Source organism: Parasteatoda tepidariorum, chromosome 7 (genome assembly GCF_043381705.1).
Source record: "Parasteatoda tepidariorum isolate YZ-2023 chromosome 7, CAS_Ptep_4.0, whole genome shotgun sequence".
NCBI classification, from domain to species: Eukaryota; Metazoa; Arthropoda; class Arachnida; order Araneae; family Theridiidae; genus Parasteatoda; species Parasteatoda tepidariorum.
In genome coordinates this window covers 57,151,828-57,172,172 of record NC_092210.1, presented here as the reverse complement: position 1 = coordinate 57,172,172, position 20,345 = coordinate 57,151,828, and the positions used below count along the sequence as shown (strand labels likewise).

Sequence of the window (20,345 nt, the reverse complement as noted above, 5' to 3'; positions counted from 1 at the left end):
TAAAATAATTTTAAAAATAATCAGCAAAAATAAAAATTACATGTTTAAGAAGTACTAAATTAAGAATCTCTATATCTTAAGAATCCCTTCACAAAAAAGCAATATTAATCTGATAAACTTGTAGTAAATTATTTCTACAATATTTCATATCTTCAATAAGAAATGTGTGGCAATTAATTTTCAAATTTTGCATAATCTAAATTTATTGGTTTAATATATGCTCCATCTTTTGTTTTTTGTTAGAGATGAAAACAGGAATTTTTGGTACTTTGGGATTATCCCATAGACTTGTACTTGGTGATTATTACATTGACTGGTCAACACTGGCGGAAACCTTGTGTTTGGTGCAAAAACAATTTCCAAAATAAACATTCTAAGCACTTTAAATTTATCAAATAATAATAGTAAAAAAATAATGACAAAAAAATGTTAGTGTAATATGTAATAAAAGAATCAAAACAAAGTAAAAACCTCTATTTTTTTATAATTACACGTTGAATTATTCTTGAATCCAACCATATATATTATAATTCATTTGGGCAGCCAAAAATTCTTGATAGCTTTTAAAGCGCAAACAAACGACTCATTTTCTTTGTGCAGTCGCTGCCACATACAGTCGTTTAAATAGGCTAGAGAAAACTAACTCATGTAGTCAAGGATTACTCAGTAAGTATGATAAGATTTGCAGTTATTGGCGCAGAAGCTACCTTTTGACGATAATATCGGTTTTGCCAGAAATAGTGAACAGGATAATCCCAAAGCACCAATTTTTTTTTAATATAAAATNGTATTTTATTACTTCAATGCAGACTATTAGTTATTGTAATTGTCTCATACTCCAATTAATTTGTAATTAATTGGATAATTAATTACTTTCACGTACTATATAATGCATATTTATTGTTGAAATTGATTTTCAAAATTTTATGTATCTGCAGTTTTTCAAAAAAACCTGTTAGGTTAATTTGAAAAAAAAAAAATTGACATCAAATTTTTGTAAATTTTTTTTTTTTCTAAAAACTTTCCAAATTAATTGGAGTATGTAATTGCAAATCAATTAATTAATTAATAATTTCTGATTCATTTATTAATTAAAAAATTAATTAATTATCCAATTAATTACAAATTAATTGGATTATGAGACAATTAAACTAATAGTCTGCATTGAACTAATAAAATACCGATTTTTCCATATATTGAATTATTTTTTATCTCTCACAAGACCTTCTATGGGCCGAAACGAATGTTGCCCCCTAAAATTGTTTGTCATAAGGCATACATCGCACTAGTTTATTTCAAAATTGGCTAGTCACACTTCCCTAGTTTCCCTTGTCAGAGTCCAGATCAAAATCCCATAGAACACCTTTGTGATGAATTAAAACACTAATTATGTTGCCAGCCATACTGACCATCCTCACTGTCCGCTCTCACTTAAACTGTGATAGATGTCTGAATGTCATTTCCTGTGACCAACTGTTGAAAAATTTTCTGAGAAGTGTGCAAGCTGTCATCCATGCAAAAAGGAGACTAACATCATTTTAATATGTGTCTCGGGATTCTCCTCAGGGTGTCCCCTTGGGTGTTCAGACAATTATGGCCATAATAATCTTATATTGTATTTATAGCTTGGGATTTTTCGAGATTTATATCTTTCTTTCCATCTTTATGTGATAATACATAAAACTCACATATTTTTGTGCATTAGTTTAAATCTATTAAAAGCAAAAATTTTAAAGAATTTTATCTAGATTGAATTAAAAGGGACATGAATTATTTTTGGCATTACCCTGAAGCTTTTCTTTACAGAAAGCGGCTTTCAGGATGGGCCCGAGAATAAACGAGAGCAAAACTAAATATTTGCCCTGTACTAAAACAAGATTCAATAATGCCCATTTAGAAATTGACAAATATAAATTTGAGGTTGTTGACAATTTCGTTTTCTTGGGTTTTGTAATCAACAACAGGAACAATGTTACAATGAAAATACAAAGAAGAATTACTATAGCCAGTAAATGTTTTAATGGAATTCGAAAATACATAAAATCTTATGTAATTCATAGAAAAACAAAAGTTTTATTATGTAAATCTGTTCTAAGATCAATTTTAACATGTGCTTGTGAAACCTGGACCATATCTTGTACGGGTTAGGCTATGTTGGGTACTTTTGAGAGAAAGGTCTTAAGAAGTATTTTTGGAGGAATTCAAAAAAATGGTGTGTAGCTTAGAAGATCAAATCTAGAGCTTTATCACTCATATGATGAACCTGACATTATTAAAAATGACAAAGAATGAAATGGGCAGGCCACATTATCAGAATGGACGAAGACCGTAGCACAAAAAGAGTTTTCAATGCCAGACCAGTTAGCACACGAAAAAGAGGCAGGCCGAATTTGATATGGATAAATGGCCTAGAAGAAGACCTTTTGGTCCTAAAAACTGGAAAAAACTAGCAGGAAAAAAAGTTAACCTGGAAGAACTTCTTGAGAAAGCTAAGGCCCACCCTTTGGTGTCGAGCCATTGATGATGATTATTATTATTACCCTGAAGCTAAATGATAACTTAAAAGTTTTCTTTCATATTTATGTATTATGTAATAGTCATCAACTTGAATTTTTTTCAATAATATGCCATGTAAAAATTACCTCTAAATTTTTTATATTTTGAAATCATAAAAATCAAGCAAGATAGTAAATTTCAGTGATTGTTTAAAACAGGGTTCCCGCGGCCTTGAAAGAACCTTGAAAAGTACTTGAATTTCATTTTGATTTTCAAGGGCCCCTAGAAGTACTTGAAAATAATATTATATCCTTGAAAAATTTAAAATGACCTTGAAAAGTATCAAAAACTCAGGAAAACAGCCCTATTTCCAGCATTTCTGTGTTTAACTTTTTGACGCACGTAAGTGTGAGGGAATGACTTTCCTGCCTTTCAGATGATGACACGTACTGTTTGATTTTAAGATCTTATGTATGTTTGGCTGATTTTAGGAATTTTAAATATTGGGAACTACGCCAGATTCTGACAAAATCTCGATTCTTATTCAGGCAATTTTAATATCAATCGTCGATCTTTGTATTAAACTGATTTAAAAGTTATGTGTTGCGATCCGTTTTCACGTGATTCAAAAATTTTACTTGCAATTCCCATTAAAGCAATCTTAAAATCTAATATCGCGATTTGTACTTCAGCGTTTTTAAACCCCAATATCGCGATTTGTACTTCAGCGTTTTTAAACCCCAATATCGCGATTAGTTTTTCCGCAAGTTTAAAACCCAATGCCGCTATTCGTATTCACGCATTTTGCAATATCAAACATCGATGTTGTAATATCAAACATCGATTTTCGTATTTATACTTTATTTGAAAACTACTCGTAGCGATTCATGTTCATGTGACCATGTCAAGTGCAGATGATCGATGCTACTGAAAAAAAATTAATTCAAGTATGAGTGGTTAATTAAAACATTCAAAGTGACCAAAATTGTTAGTAAGAATCTATCAAAAGATATTGAGGTGAAATTTGGCAACTGATTCAATTTAAAATGGTTGACCGGTAATAAATTTAAAATGATAATTAAGTCGCAACATCCAATAATTGATTAATTTTCTTTAATAGAAAAGTGGTCAAAATTTCAAAATTATATTTAAGAACAATTTGAATTTCACTGTCTAAATGCTTCTGCCACTTTAAATATTAAATAAAAATCTCCCGGCAGAGTTGTTTTTAAATATCTAATTGATATCACAGTATTATATAGAACATNCCCCCCCCGTCCTCTGCCCGAATTTTTGCTTGTTCAGAGGTTGTAAACCTAGCTTAAAATAGGCCTTTTGCAAAATTAAAATCTGACGTTTTTATGAATCATGAATTTTATTCTTTACTTGATGCCAATCACCCTTGCTTTTTTTTTACACTTAGATCACTTTCCGAAATCAAGAGAGCAATGGAAGTCTTATTTTTCAGTATTGCTATTATTGTCTAACATTTATCGTCAACTAACTATTATCGTCAAAACATTTTAGCTTAAAATGTAAAATTTTAGTCTATCTTTTACTAAAATTTAAGTCCTTGAGAATTTTATAATAAGTCTTAAAAAGTCCTTGAATTTTATTTCTTAAGTAGGGCATGAACCCTGTTATACTCAAAATTNGATTGGTTAAAAAATACTTTTAATTTTAAATAGTATGATAAACAAAATAAAATATGTTATCTGCTTCATTTTGCTATTTTTCAAAACCATTTGCTCATTTATATTGCTCTTTTACTTTATAATTTTGTAATAAATACAATATAATTAGATGCTTTAAATTATTTAGCTTTTACTTAATTTTAAATTATTTTCTTTCCTAATCTTTTTTTTTTTCTCGATCTGTAACATTGATGTTTGAGTTGATAAACAAACTAATCTGTTTTTATTGATATTTCTTTTCATAGCTGATTTTGGGGTTTCTGCACACATAACAGCCACATTAAGCAAAAGAAAATCACTTATTGGCACACCATATTGGTAAAGCTCAGTAATTGTTACTAAATTTAATAATGTTACTATTTTTAAACCTATTTTTATGGGTAATTTCTTACATACTTAACAATTTTTATAATTTTTACTTGAACAATAAGCATTTACATGGTCTGAACTTCAATAAATTATTCTTTTTGTGTCTATTTAATCTACTAACATACTAATTAGTTATCATTATTTTAGCATGAGGAAAGTTTCTTATTTAATCTCAACTCTAGAATTTAATTGATATTTGAGGATATTTTACCTATTCTTCAACATTCTAAGAAAAACTTTAATTCTTTCGAGAGAAATACTAGGTCCTAAAATTTTACCAGGCATGTGTACCCGATGAAAAATTTATCTTTTACCTGTCCAGATCCAGGTACCTGGCTGGGTGTAACATTTATGCAAAACAATACAAAAATCGAATAATTTCTATTGGAACAAATAATTTACAAGATATAATTCTAATTTGTTTGTAGTTCTATAGTTCTAACTTTAAACTAAATTTTTTAAAAATTGTTTCTAAAAAAATTTCTGATAACTGTTTGGAGGCAGAATGATTAATATGCTATAAAAATGAGATATCTGCTAATAATGGTCTTCATAATTAATTAATATGTCTCTTAAATCATTTGAATTTTCAATAGAATTTATTAATGCAGCTTCTGTTAAAGTAGGATATTTTAAAGATATTTATTTATTAGAATTATGGTTTATTAGATAAAAAATGTTTCAACTATTAGGATTTAAATTTTAATCATCCCATAACTATAAACATAATTTTTGTGTAATGAGATCTACCTCAGTACAATTTCTTAAATTTTTTGATGCATAGTAAGAATTATCTCATTACTATTGTCAAATAGTGGTTTTACTGTCCTTATGCTATGATTCGATTTCCGTATCAAAAATAAAATTATTTTTACTTCAATCAACAAACATTAACCAAATTAATTTTTTTAAAGAAACTTTTTCTGTGAAACTAATGCATATTTATTTTGCCTGGAAAAAAAACATTAAAGCTTTTCATGGTTAACTTCACTTTAACTAGACTGGTTGGAAAATGAATTTATTGATCTAATAAGCAAGTAAAAACACGCTCTAATTAAAATTTAGTTTAATGGACAATTTTTTTCACTGTTTGTTTCTTTTCAATATAAATGTTACTGAACAACTGAAAATGTAATTAAGTGTTTCCAAATGAGTGTTTTGTTGAGTTTGTTTGCAACTGTTGTCTGTTATACATATACATCAAAAAATGCTATATCTACAAACTTAAAGAATTATAATATATTGTTACATTTATTAATTTGCTGAAAGCAAATTAGGTTGAGTCAAGTATAACAAACTTTCAAATATATCAAGCTTTTGAACTAAGGAGAATTTTAATTATTTTGGTAAAATTTATGAGAAATTTTGGTTATAATTTTGTAAAATATGTTTTTGAGGATGAAACATAATTTGTTTCCTACATAATGTTTTTATAGTAGAATGTGGTTTAACCCAAAGATGCTTTCTTGTTTTGTTTATAAACTTATATTTTGATTACAAATTATGAAATTAAAATATAAGTATTTATTGAATGTAATTTTCATTGTTCATAAAACTTATTATTTCTTTAATGTTTACCTATTATTTCTTAAATGTTTAGGATGGCTCCTGAAGTTGCAGCAGTTGAAAGAAAGGGAGGGTATAACCAGCAATGTGATATATGGGCAGTAGGAATTACGTCAATTGAGTTAGCAGAACTGCAACCACCTATGTTTGATCTTCATCCCATGAGAGCTTTGTTTTTGATGTCTAAATCTGGATTCAAGCCACCTACGCTTTCAGATAAAGTCAAGTGGTAGCTTATTTTGATTTAATCAATTTCTTTTCATGAATTATCTTAATTGTTATTTCTTAAATTACCAATCCTATGGATTTTATTTTCTTTATAGGTCTCCAGTTTTTCATCACTTTGTTAAAGTTGCTTTAACGAAAAATCCAAAGAAAAGACCCACAGCTGAAAGACTTCTTCAGGTAAAAATTTTCTCCTCAATTTTTCATTACATTTTGTGATTTCTTTATTAAGGGGACTTCTTTTATTGTGGGAGTGTATATATGTTAAATAATATAATCTAGTTTTATGCAAAATATTTATCCAAAGTTATAAAATTTAGGATAATGTTAATAGATTGCTTAAAATTCTGTCCAAATAATTTGGTTTCCTTTTACTAAAATTCAGCTTTGTCCTTTTATTATTTCTAGCATCCTTTCTTACAAGGAGATTTATCCAAACAACTAGCTAAAGAATTGTTAAATCGGGTTAATAATCCTCATCTGACTGCTTACCCAGAGGATTTTGATGATGATGGGGTGAGTTTATTTTTTACTAATAATCAAAAGACTAAAGCAGTCAATAGTAAACAAAGTATTACGTGTACTACAAACTTTTCTCTCATCTCACAGTTTTAAGTTTAGCTTGGATTTCCAATCTATTGTTTTACTTTGTATGATAATTATTACCTTATTATTTACTTGTGTAATTTTTTGAAATGTAAATAGAACTTGATATTCTATTAGAAGTAGAAGAAGTATTTTCTGTTAAAAATAAATTTCTTTATATGATTGTTAAATGCCTGCTAAAATAGTAAGGTTACTCTGTGAAGCTAAGTTTGTATTAATGAAAAGAAGGAAAAAAAAGTCACATATATAAATAAGAATGCCAGGTACAGTTGATCAGTGCATTACTCGCACCATTGGCTGAAACCTGTGGGTCAAGTTCGATTCTGATGGGCTACTAAACAGTGGATGTGTATATGCAGCAAGGGACATATTAGATCTGTTATTTTTTGTGATTTGAGCTCCTTCGTTATTGTGATGTAGAAGTTTAGAGACAGGGGTACCAACTCAACTGCAGTCCATGTCAGCTGATTGCAGTCAACATTATGTAATCTTTCAACCCTGGCTGTAAAAAGATGAGCTCAGGAAAGGACTAAGTGCTTGACAATAGTTGAATGAAGTCTGTGTAATAAATATTTGTTGAAATAGATTTATTTAAAAAATATATTTTGTTTAGTGATATAAATAATAAAATATGAATATTTCTTCAATAATTGATTCTAGAAAACAATTTTTAATAAAATTGTTGACCTTAGGTTTTTCTTTCATTGAATTTAAATTTATTGGTGAATATTAGGGCCTTTTTATAATTTTTGAGTTTTTATATGATGATTATATATATATATATATAATAGAGTGTTCTTAATTTGACTGATGACCTTTAAAAATGTGTTAATAATAACAGTTTTGTAAAGTTTAAATAAAAGAAAATTAAAAAAGGAAAACAAGCAAAATATTTAATTAAAAAAACATTGTTCATTCTTTACTAATTATATACCCATGGTAATAACTCTCTTGCCTTAACTTAAAGATACACGTTTCTTAATAAATTTGTATGCTGCCTGAAAATTTTTATATTTCATACACCAGAAGTTTAAGATTATTCACTTGATTGCTATAATGAATTAAAGAATATCACTTTATGTAATTTAAAAGTATTGTGATTTAATTTGTTTCCTTGACTTATATTAGCTGTTTTTTTCTCTTCAACCTTTAAAAAATGATTTTCCATTCAATTTCATTTTTTCATTCTTATTTTTATAAACTTTTATAGGTTTAGTCATTAACAAAAAGTCTGTAACTCAATTTTTTATATGAATTCTAACTGTTGTAGATTTTGCCTGATGTACCTCAACGTATTGCTTCCAAACGTCCTGCTCGAGATAAACAAAGAACACGATCTGAGCTGCATAGTGAGTCAAAGTTTTAATTCTATTGATTTATTCTCTCCAAAAAAGTATTTCTTTTTATTTAGGAAGGAAATGCTGTATTAAGTAGCAAATAATATCTATCATGTATATTCTCAGCATTTTAATAGTTTAATTTAATAGTTTTGACTACTTTCTATCTAATGACACTAAAATTAAGAAAATTGGCTTATCGATAAAATTAGATATAGCTAGTTTTAACATATGAGCCACTATCTGTAGTTATGCCATCTTTTTAAATTGGGCCAATTTTCAACATGAACTCCTCTGTGTAATTTTGGTCCAAAAAATTTTAAAAAAATTTTTCAGTCCTTTTTCAAAAAAAGATTTAATAAAAATCTGTGACATGACTATAACGGCCATTAATTGATTTCACTCGGAATGAGCTAAAAATGTTATCTTATAATGGATACCAAAATTTGGTTACATATTCTCCTGATTTTGGTTACATATTTTGAAAACATTTTTTTTTACTAGAAATTTGCACATACTTGTAAGAAAAACAAGTGAAAGAAATGTAGTTTATTTTTAACGTTAAAATATTAAATTTCTAAAAAGAAATAATTTATTTGGAATCATGAGAATTTAATCAGATCACATTCATAAAGTTGTCATTAACCTTTACCAATGAATTTAATTCTTAACAATCAAATGAATGTATTTTTATATACTACGACTTAATTAGAGCAGACAATATTTTAAGTTACAAAATCGGACACAAAAATGTACTCACTCTGAAAAAACATACCTCTTTTTTTTCTTTGGACAGATTTGAATTCTTGACTCTCAAAATAGCTACAATCTGAAAAATATGGTCTTAATAATTTAGATAGCAGAGTAGTCAAAAGTTTGTACCCCTTAATGTTAATTTCAATATTTCACTGCATTTCAAGAATTTTTTCAATGAATTTAAATATTTTTGCTCACAATTATAAAATTTATTTATCTAAAGATAAGATAATTCTATGTAAAAAATAATTTTTAATAATTATTTATTTTTTATTAATTAACGTATTATATTTTATAAATTTAAATATTGATTAGTTGAAAAAATTTTGAATCGTAAGGTATACAAATTTTCTTATTATTTTAAAGTATGTGATAATAACAAAATTAAAATCTAAAACTAATTAAGTTTTTTCATTTAACATGAATGGCAAAATTCAAAATTTGAGCAAAAGTCGTCAAATGGATAACTTAGAAACCATTTGACTGATTATATTTAAATTTCTTATTTTGTTATTTCAATTTACATACTTTAAAATGTTGCTAAAAATGGTTTACCAAATTACTAACAATTCAAACTTTTTGTTGATTTTTAAATAAATTGTGAAAAATTATTATAAATAATTTTGTAATTGTGTGCAAAAAATATTTTGATTCATTTCAAAAATTCTCTAGTCACAGCGAAATAACATAAAAAGTGAAATTAACATTTAGGGGTCCAAACTTTTGACTGCCCTCTAGCATAAGATATAGTGACCATATTTTCCATTTTGCATCACACCCCTCCCCCTAATTTTAAGATTAAGAATCCAAATCTGTTGGGGGAAAATATGTTTATTCAACGAAAGTAAGTTTTTGTGTTTGAATTTATAATGTAAAATATTGTTTGCTCTAGTTAATTAGTCACTTGCATTTTTTTAATCCATGTAGTAATACAAACCATGAAAATGTTCCACTGTTACCCATCTCAATTATTGAATGTGAGCTATAACACATTTTCTAATGTGAATGTTTTGCATCCATCAGCAATATGGACATGGGAGGCTCAGAGTAATATGCTAATCAACCAGCCAATACCAGTATAGTAGCTTCTGTTGGAAATTAGTGCAATATAAATCGAGTCTTTTCTGTCCAGTATCATTATTTACTTTGCAATATAAATGAAATGATTAATTTTGAAAATGATTAATTATTAGCAAGGAAAATATACAATTGATATTCAAGCCATCAATATAATCTACTAATATCCCCATGTCTGAAAATTTTATTTTTGATGTTTGAAAATTTATTTTAAAATTAATAATTTTTCTTCCAACTACAAAACAGTTTTATTTTTTGTTTAAAACCTATCATTTCCTTCTATGCTAATTATAGCAATCATATTTTAAGACAATAAAATATTTGCATTTCAAATTGTACAATATTAAGTTAACATTTTATTTAATTTTAGTGGAGAGTGTTAACTTTGAGCCACCACTGATGACGCCTCTTTCAACTTCAGCCCATGAGGTAAGTAAACTTGAATTGAATTTCTGTGTGAAAATTGAAAATAATTACTTAATTATTATAATTTCATGTAAATTATGTTAGTATAAAATATACTTTTAAAAAATCTTTGAAGATCCAGCCATATGAACAGTAGTTACAGGTTATTATCATTTTTAGATGCACTATTATATAATACTTCTATTTTCTTAGATTATAAAATTGTTGATATGTTTCTAGCTACTATTAGTTTTTTCAACAAAATTTAAATTATTTAAAAATTGAAAAATAAATAATTAAAATTTTTATTATGCGAAGTGAATTTTAATAAGAAAAATTCACTTCATATTTTTAACTCGTATTCCAAGTTTTAATAGAAATTTTGAAATTAAAAAAAAAATACTAAGGCTGAATTGACTAACAATTTAAACCAAATTTATACAGTTTTTTTCTTAATCTTTTATTAATACTATTATCTAAGAACAGAAACTTTTAACATTTTGGACTCATTATGAAACATATTGTTTCATAATTGATACTATTTTGAGAGTATTTCTTAAGCTTAGTTCAATTGAATTAAATAACGTTTTTTTTTTTTTTTAATTTCTTGATAAAACTTGATTATATTAATATCTACAAGACTTGAATAGAGAGAGTAGGGCATAAATAATATATGTTAGTTTCTTAACAAATTTGTATCTTATTAATGTATGAGTAATTACTAAAGTGTTAGAAATTGCATTATCATCATAAGCTATATCAATATCAAAGTATTTCCTTAAAAATAGGAATTTTTGTATATAATGCTTTTATAAAAGTTCAATTCTTGTGTTTTTTTTCCTAATATATTTTGTTAATTATTATTTTTTTAATGCCTAACATTACCATTCTACAGAATTTTTTGAACATTATTTAAAATAAGAATAAAATTGAAAAAAAAATTGTTTTTATGGTACAACATTTTATTAATTATTTTTATGTGTTTATTTCTTCTTGTATTGAGTTTTAACATTTTTTAAGGAATCAAGTTTTAACAAATTTTATGATTATAGAATACTGAAGAATCACCAGTTTCTCATTCCTGGGGAATTACTGAGGTAACTTTTATTTTATTATCATTTATTTATGTTTATGATTATTCATGCCATATTTTTTTTTCCTAGTACGCTTGTGTAACAGTTGTAGTATTTTGAATATGATATCCCTTTATTGAATCTTTTAAAGATCGTTTATTGCCTATGCATTTTTATTTATGATCATTTGGAAAAAATGCATATGAAAATAATATTAGAAAAGATAAACGAGTTCTGTTTTTCAGAATGTCAAGATTATACAACCTTATCAAGTTGTAAATTCTCTTTTAAATTAAGGTTTTAAAAAATTTAATTTCTGGCTTCGTTTTTTAATTAATTCTAATTTGTTTTTTAATTTGTGTTTTTGACTTAATTTTTCATACGTTTATTGCATTTCCTAGTTAGTTGTACTAGTATGTCATGATGAATATCCATTTTATTCAGCATGCTCCTTCCTCTCTCCCCTTTATTAAGTGATTTTATTTAAACTAATGTTTATCAGTTACTGTTGTACTACTATTTATAATTTCATTACTTTTTTTTTATATACTTTAGAGGTTTCTCATATAAATCACAAATTTAAAAAAAATGATATAATTCATTGGTTGAATCTTTTGAAGATAACTTAATGGCCTTTACCTTTCTATTTAATGATCTTTGGAAATAATATACATAAAATTATGTTCGAAAAGATCAATAAGTTTTATAATTCAGACTATCAAGCTATTCAGAATTTATCTAACATTATCAAGCTATAAATTCTATTTTAAATTAAGGTTTAAAAAAATCGATTTGTTGCTTCATTTCTTTTTACATGAAAAAAAGTTTTTTGAATTTTTATTTTTCATCTGTTTATTTACATTTATGCTAGTATATCATGATGTACATCCACTTATTACAGAATGCCCCCCCTCCTGTATTAAGTGATTATATTTTGAACTACTATTTATCAGTATTCTTAAATTTTTTATTATTATTATTATATTACTTCTTAAATGTTTATAACATACACTTGTTTGGGAATAATGTAAAATATTAGATAATGGAATATAAAACAATGGAAAATGTATGTTAAATTTTCATTTGGGTAATGTTATTTAGAGGGTACGTGTGGGAAATCATGAACTAGAAGCCTTGCAGAAATGTTTTTTAGTAGTAAGGCAAAAATCTAAAAAAGAAACACTAGTTTTCTAACAAAGAAGTTGTAATCAGTGGTAAGCTGTTTAATATCCTTATCTTAACAGGTTCAAAAATTTTGCAGTTGTGTATGTAGGTCTTTATCGGAAAGCAGTAAATGGAAAGCAAATTGGCCATAGGCTCTTTTTGATTTTTTTATACTGTAACAACTCACTTGATTTTTAATTTTGGAACTTAAACCTAATTAAATTAGTTTTAAATTGAAGGGCACTGTGGAAAACTATGTTGATTGATAGTTTCAAAGCACCCAATATTTTAGGTTTAAAAACATTTTGTGGTTGGCTGAAAGTATTCATAGTTTTTTCTGGAGCTGTGATTGCTCAGGGGATAGAGCATTAGCCTTCTAATGTGGTGAACCTGGTTCGAATCCCAGCAATGACTGGTCGATACGAATTCCGCAACCAGCTTGCACTGAATCACAGTGCTGACGTAAAATATTCTCAGTGGTAGATGGATGATGGGTTAGAATCCCCTTGCCATCAGACTAACCTTGGAAGTTTAAGCCATTTCCCTCTCCGTGTAACGCAAATGTGTTTTAGTTCCATCAAAAAGTTCTGAACGAAGGAATTTCTCCCAATACTTGATCTAGGAGTTCCCTTGTCTTCTAGTGGAATGGGTTCAAAATTACAAGGCTATGGAGTTAAACATTAGTAGTCATACACCAAAAAATTGTGTTGGCTGTTCAACAACGTTTATGAAATTAAATAGTTTATTCTGCCAAGTTTTTATCCCTCAATTTTAAGCAGAAAAATATATTTTGTTCACATCATGTAAGTTTTACTTGCCATGTTCTTCCACTAAGCTTTTGAATTGCATATAAACTATATAAATGTTTTTCTGTTTCTACAAAAAGGTGATTGGCATTATTTTGCGATACTCTTACTGCCTGCAACATCATTTGACTTCATTTTCCCATAACAAGAAAATTTATTTTGCATGCCTTTTACTATTGGAAAATAAAATCAGTGATTTTTGTATTGAAAATATTTATTATTGATTGTGTGTCGAAAATCTTAATGAATATTAAACTAAACTAAATTCAGTGGCACGACAGCCCATAAAGGGCCAAGGCCTACTGTGCCCATCTCAGTTTACTTTACCTTAGGCTCTGGGGTGCAGGAGCAGATGTTCCGGTCAGCGGAACGCGGAACCCCCTGTGTTTATTTCCCAAGCATGCTTGGTACTAATTTATCGACCCACTGAAAGGATGAAAGGCTGAGTCAACCTTGCCCGGCCCGAGGATCGAACCAGGGACCTGTGACTTGACAGCGCGGTGCTCTGCCGCTCAGCCACCGGGCGTCTTTAATGAATATTATAATATTTTTTTTAAAACAAAAATTTCCTTCTAAACACTATTTATAACAGTAGGGATCATTTTGCATGAAATTTTATACTTAAGGTATTAATTTTATTAAGGCCTTTTTTATATTCTGTTTTGAATAACAATGAAATAATTATTCTCTGTTGCAAATTGTGATCAAATTGGCTGTAAAAATATTTAGCTGTCAATAGAAATATTTATGACTCTTGTTTTTAAATGTAACTGAAATGTTCTTAAAAATATTTTCATGAAATTTTTATTTTAATATTATTAATTTTTTTAAAAATTTTATACATAGGAAACTTCACAAAATGATGTTTATGACTTACCAACTGCTTGGATGGAACAAGATAATGATGAAGTTATTCACAAGTAAATATTTTATCCATATCTTTTCTGTGTTTATTTAGCATCCTAGCACTAGTATACTAGCAATGTTATTCGAGAATAAACAAATTCTTTAAATTATCAAACCGTCAAGTTGTTAGGATGAACAGCAATAAATATTTGTCTCCTAAATAGTAAAAAATTAAAAATGTTTTCTCCTTATTAGAAGTGAGGGTCAACTAAATCAACAAGTTCCTGATAATTTTAAGTATTAGTTCAATGTAATAAGAATAAGAGCATATATTTTTCATTTATTTATTTAAATATAATTGTGAGTTTAATACTAAATAAGTGACTGTGAAGTTAATACTTAATAAATTTGTTATATTATAAGTGTAATCTTTAGATTTAATTATTCTTAAATATCTCAAATTTGTAATCTTACCACTTCTTAAGTAATTTGAATCTGTTACTCCTCAAGCTTAATTTTAAAAAATATGAATTGTTTACTGTAATATTTTTTATAGGAAAAGTGAATTAAATATTTTTTCGGATCTAATTTTTAGGCTGCATTTTGCAAACTGTATTGTTTTTAAGCTAACATTCTTACATGAATTAAGTGATAAAAATACATTTTCTTGAACCTGGTTATTGCAATAGAATGTGAGTCTATTTCACTATTTCAGGAGTAATTTATTGTCTGTTGAAGATAGAAAAAATATTCAACTCTCTCAACAGTAAGTATATTCTCCTATTTTTGAGCAATATTTTATTTATATTTGCCCGTTTTTATTTACATGAAATAAAAAATAATAATCTTAATGAATTTTCAGGGCAACATTACCTTTAAGCTCTAGGGGTGATTATGAAAGTGTAGAGGTATGTTATTACATTACCTTGTTATTAAATTATATGAAATTATTTTATTAAATAATGTATTAATAAATTATTTTTCTTTCAGGAAGCATCTCTAGGGTGTAATGTTTCTGGAGGACATAACAGCATTCCTCGAGAGGAAAGAATGGACACGTTATCAAATCATGGAACCAGTCCACTCAATGATACAGGTTCATATTTCAGTGTTTTTTAATAAATTTTATTCTAAGTTATTTATTTGTTTATATTTTAGAGTTCATATGCTTTAGAAAATTTTAAATTAGTTTAAAAACTTATAGAAATTTCAGAAAAAAATGAAAAATCTAAAGAAAAAAATTAAAAGCCGGGCAGAAAACAATTTTTGAGCTTTTCATTCTTCAACTTTAAAAAATTACTTTCTTTAATTAAAAAAATACCCCTCCCAAAAAATTGTAAACAGATACTTTTTATGTTGTTTTGTGTATGACAGTAAATGCTAAAAAGGGTATAGTGATTTTGTATTCATGTATAATTTTTTTAAGCTTTTAAATTGTTTATCTAGTATATTTTGTGCCCCAATGTTATTATGCATTCTTGACTACTATTGCTGCATATAGGGTAAAGTGGAGTAAGACCAGGTAGCTAATATCCAAAGAAGCTAAACTATTCAACCTAGAAACTGTCAGGTTTAATTAAGATATTTGTTATTTAGTTATGTACGATACATCATTCCTGAAAAGTTATAGATGTACTACGCTATTTAAAAATGATTTTTTCTAGAAATAGACAAATCAAACTTGCTTAATATGTGTACCTTAGATAAAAGGTACATATGTTTACTCTATAGGAATTTTTGAAATACTAGAATATCAGAGAAAAAGCCTTATTTGTTGTTATCTACTTCCTCCGATGCACTGCACATCTTGTGGGCCTAGAATCGACTCTCATCAAGGGTGTGGGGATTAGACCTTGTGGTATCCTGTCTTACTGTATGAGCAGAAGTTATTGATTCGTAATAAAACAGTGCTATTATTGGATTAAATCCTTATTGTTTGTTAATGTATGAATCTTTAACAAAAATAAAATAAGCTGAAGTAAAAATAATTTTTGTAACTTTAATGATCAATAATTTAGGCTAGTTTAAAGACGAAAAAGAGCATTAGAGAATTGGCATAGTAAAACAAACTTATCTATTCAGAAACCATGAATTAATCAACAAGAGCACAGCAATATGGTATATTCTTTTTCCCAACTAGGAAAGTGTAGTTCAGAGTTTCTCCTTTAAAAAACAGAACTAATTTTGACACAATCGAGGTACCTGGTCTTATCCCACTCTTCAAATTGTTGGTTAAGAAGCATTTAGAAAAGTCTACTTTCCTTTTCATAGAATTTTTACCTGTAATATATTTAAAATCTTTGTTGATTGACAATAATTATTTTTGTGATACGAGAATTTTTAGCACATTGTTTGAGTTTGTGAGTTAGAAAAATCTTAATTACCTTGGAAATCCCACTATAACAGTTTTCGTAAGAAAGAAATTTGTAATGTATTCATGTGTAATGTATTGAGAAATGTATCGTGAATGTGAGAATGTATTGAGTAATGTATTCATGTGTAATGTATTGAGAAAAGTTTTCAACTCTTTTTATTTATTTATTTAATTTTTTTCTCATTTAAAGTAAGATTTTATTTAGTGATTAAAGATAACTTGAAGTTTTGTAATTTATTTGTCAAAAATTTTAATTCAAATTAAAATGTTTTTAATTTTTGAATCTTTCTAAACAAACAATAGTTCGAGTGAGAATTTAAGGACAAATTTACTTGTTTTTTGTTGTGGTCATTGACTGTAATTTAGCGTAGAACATGATTGCTCTTTTGCTCTACAGAGATTTTTTTCTTCTTTTTTTAAAAAATTAGTTCTTTGAGAGCATCTCTTATTCAAATAAAAGACTCTTGCTTTAATGATGTAACAATAGTTTCTTTAATATTAAATTGTAATTATATGTATGTACTGCAATAACTTATTTTGTATAATTCTTGAAATTCTTTTTAGATTCTTATCAAAGTACAATAGACGCTATTACTGGTACTACTACTACCGATAATAATGAAAATTCTACAAGTGCCACAAGTTCGGAAACTGAAAATTCGCCTCCTAAAGTACCACCTCGTCCTAAGGATAAAAAGAAGACTACACCTCCAGTATGCTATTGTTATTTTTTAAAATTCCAATTCTGATGGATTTATGATTTTTGAACAACTATGCCACCTTTTACTCTTTTTATGATCGTTGGATATGGATTTTATATGATATTAGACTAAAATTTTAACTCACTTCATTAGATATCTGTTTCAATCATTTGAATTTCGCCAATTTTATCTTTCCTTTGTGTCCTATATTGTATTTTATTATTCTTTATTCATGTTCTTCATTATGGAAAAAAAAACAGTAAAATTTGTAGTTATGCTGCTTGGACAACATTAGAAAATGGATAGCATGCAGTTCCTTCTAATTCATAGTAAAATTCTGAGTGTCTTAAAAGTTTGATTATTTAATATTCTGCTCACTATAAAAGAAATTTGTGACCAATTTGTTTCTTTTTTTTAATAAAAAGGCAGAAATATAGATATAATCTTCATACTGCTCTAAGTGTTTTTTAAACTAATAAACTAAATCACAAATATGCGACGGGAAGTAAGTCTTTCGGAAATCAATTTTGTTATTTTTTAAGTTAATCTTCTCTATATTCTGTATTTTCAAAAGAATCATGGCATAAATTTTGTATGAATTTGATTATTATATTTTGGAATTGATACTTTTGCAATGTGTTTTCTTTATTCCAAGCAGTTAAATCTATGCGAGACTGTGGATAACCTGCTAACGAATCAATCAATTTCCAGTCCATGAAATTTAATACTTTAAAATTATTCTCATCTATTCACAATACAATGTCTCAAGGAAACTTTTTAGACATAGAAAAGTATATGATAGCATAAGTTTTTTTTAAATATATATCTTGAGTTTAGTGCTCTGTAGGCTTTTTTCTGGTCTTCGTGTTCTACCAACCGTTGGCAGAAAGTTTTAGAAAAAGTCCAGTAGATACAGATATCCGTTGATGATCAATATTTGAATTAGTGTTGTGTAAATTTAATGTAACTTTGTGAGTAAATTTGAATTATATATTTATATGATGCTTAATTTTTTATTTTAGAAACCTGTATCCAATGGACTTCCTCCCACTCCAAAAGTTCATGTATGTATTTCTAAAATATGCAATTTTTTTTACATTTTAATTGATCATTAGATAAGTTTTATGTAATTTTTATTTTACTCTCTTCTCACCTGATATATCAAAAATTAAATACAGTTCATATGATTGAATTTTGGTTTATGTATCTATACATATGCGAAACTATTTTTTTATTTCTAGTAATACAGTGTAACGTCCCATATCTGGACGTCCCTTTCCCGGAAGGGTCGATTTCCCGGACACTTTTTAACAATCAAAATAAACAAACATCTCTCCATCATCCCCTTTCCTCAAAAAAAAAAAAAAAGTCTTTTGACACATTTTCTCTTTTTGGCATCGAACCCATAAATCACCAGAAAGGGGAAGTAGGAAAAAGAATGTAAGAAAAAGAGGGAGATTTGTTTTCAAAAAACCGCAACTGAGTCCCCTCCCCCCCCCCTCCTTTCCCATGCAGGTCGCTAGTAAAAGAGGCATTTCCTTAAACCTTTTTATTGAAAGAAGAAATACTGTGGAAAAGGGTAAATGGGGCAAGCGTTAAGGTGGAGGGGGAGTCAAAATGGAAAATTTGAATAGGTCTAAAAGGATATACGTCCTTGAGAAACAAAACATTCGTTCTTCCCCATACCATGTAATATTTAGGAGGCGGGGGAAAAGGGGGGTAACATTCTCTCTTTAGCAGATTCTTCCAGTCATAGAAGAAAAAATAAAGAGAACCCGATCAGCGTGCCCCGCCTTTATGCTTGATTGATAGCCAATGATTGGAGAGAAAACAATAATTTGTTACTTCCCCACCCTCAACTTAAATGATCTCATCTTTACACTTATTTTCTTTCACAAATAAGGAGGAAATGAATTTTTCTTCTCCACCTACCCACTTTAATGAATGACGGGAATTTCCCTTTCTTGTTTGAATCATTCTAGTTAAAAATGGCGGATTATTATTTTCATATGTCAATTTTTTTTTTTCTATACTTTAAGCAATAATATTTTTTTTCCAAATATTTCATATTTTATTGATTAGATATTCTAATACTAAAACATTATTCCCCTTAAGAATAATGTTTATTTATTTTTTGCTTCTTAGATTAAGATCATTTTAAGCTTTGTTCCAGAATGACATGAATTTCCCCTTCCTGCTTGAATCGTTCTAGTTCAAAATGGCGGATTAATATTTTCACAACTGTTAAATTTTTTTCGTTTTCCATATTTTCAGCAATAATATTTTTTTTCTAATATTTTATATTTGATTTAGATATTCTAATGCTAAAACATTTTTCCCCTTAAAAAATAACGTTTATTTATCTTTTGCTTCTTAGATTCAGATCGTTTATTAAATCATTTTAAGCTTTGTTCACCTTGGGGGTCTATTATACGGAAAAATCTATTATACGGACTTCTGGAAGTCCCACGGATTCCGGATATGCGACTTTACACTGTAGCACTTCATATACATCTTTGCCCAGAGTAAAAACCACTCTGCACTAACATAGAGAAACAAATAATTGGTAAAAGAGTTAAACAAATACAACAATAAAAATCAGCAAGACTTAAGACCTGCATATTTAATATTTTATAAATGTTACGAATTTTGATGAACATGTTCCCAAGATGTTCAATGTCCGTCAGATTATTACTATTGCATAGTTGAGGTAAAATTTAGTATGATACAAATAAATACACCAGATTACATTAAGTATACCTTTATTGCATGTTAAATGTCATCAAAGAAATCGATAAAATGCCTTAAAAAAATTTCTTCCTCTCTCGGGTAGTTTTAAATCGCTTATTT

General features: G+C 27.6%; 1 protein-coding gene across 1 annotated transcript in view; it reads left to right on the top strand.

Annotated features, from left to right (window-relative positions):
* The window catches only part of LOC107450624 (mitogen-activated protein kinase kinase kinase kinase 5), a 38,832-nt gene that overhangs the window by 6,337 nt on the left and 12,150 nt on the right, over positions 1 to 20,345 (top strand). The window contains exons 6-18 of the mRNA XM_043039436.2: positions 4,436 to 4,508; positions 6,160 to 6,354; positions 6,449 to 6,530; positions 6,759 to 6,866; positions 8,227 to 8,305; positions 10,497 to 10,555; positions 11,584 to 11,628; positions 14,421 to 14,494; positions 15,136 to 15,186; positions 15,283 to 15,328; positions 15,411 to 15,516; positions 17,359 to 17,507; positions 18,518 to 18,559. Coding sequence (XP_042895370.1) covers positions 4,436 to 4,508; positions 6,160 to 6,354; positions 6,449 to 6,530; positions 6,759 to 6,866; positions 8,227 to 8,305; positions 10,497 to 10,555; positions 11,584 to 11,628; positions 14,421 to 14,494; positions 15,136 to 15,186; positions 15,283 to 15,328; positions 15,411 to 15,516; positions 17,359 to 17,507; positions 18,518 to 18,559 — 1,109 coding nt within the window. The remainder of the gene's footprint in view (positions 1 to 4,435; positions 4,509 to 6,159; positions 6,355 to 6,448; positions 6,531 to 6,758; positions 6,867 to 8,226; positions 8,306 to 10,496; positions 10,556 to 11,583; positions 11,629 to 14,420; positions 14,495 to 15,135; positions 15,187 to 15,282; positions 15,329 to 15,410; positions 15,517 to 17,358; positions 17,508 to 18,517; positions 18,560 to 20,345) is intronic.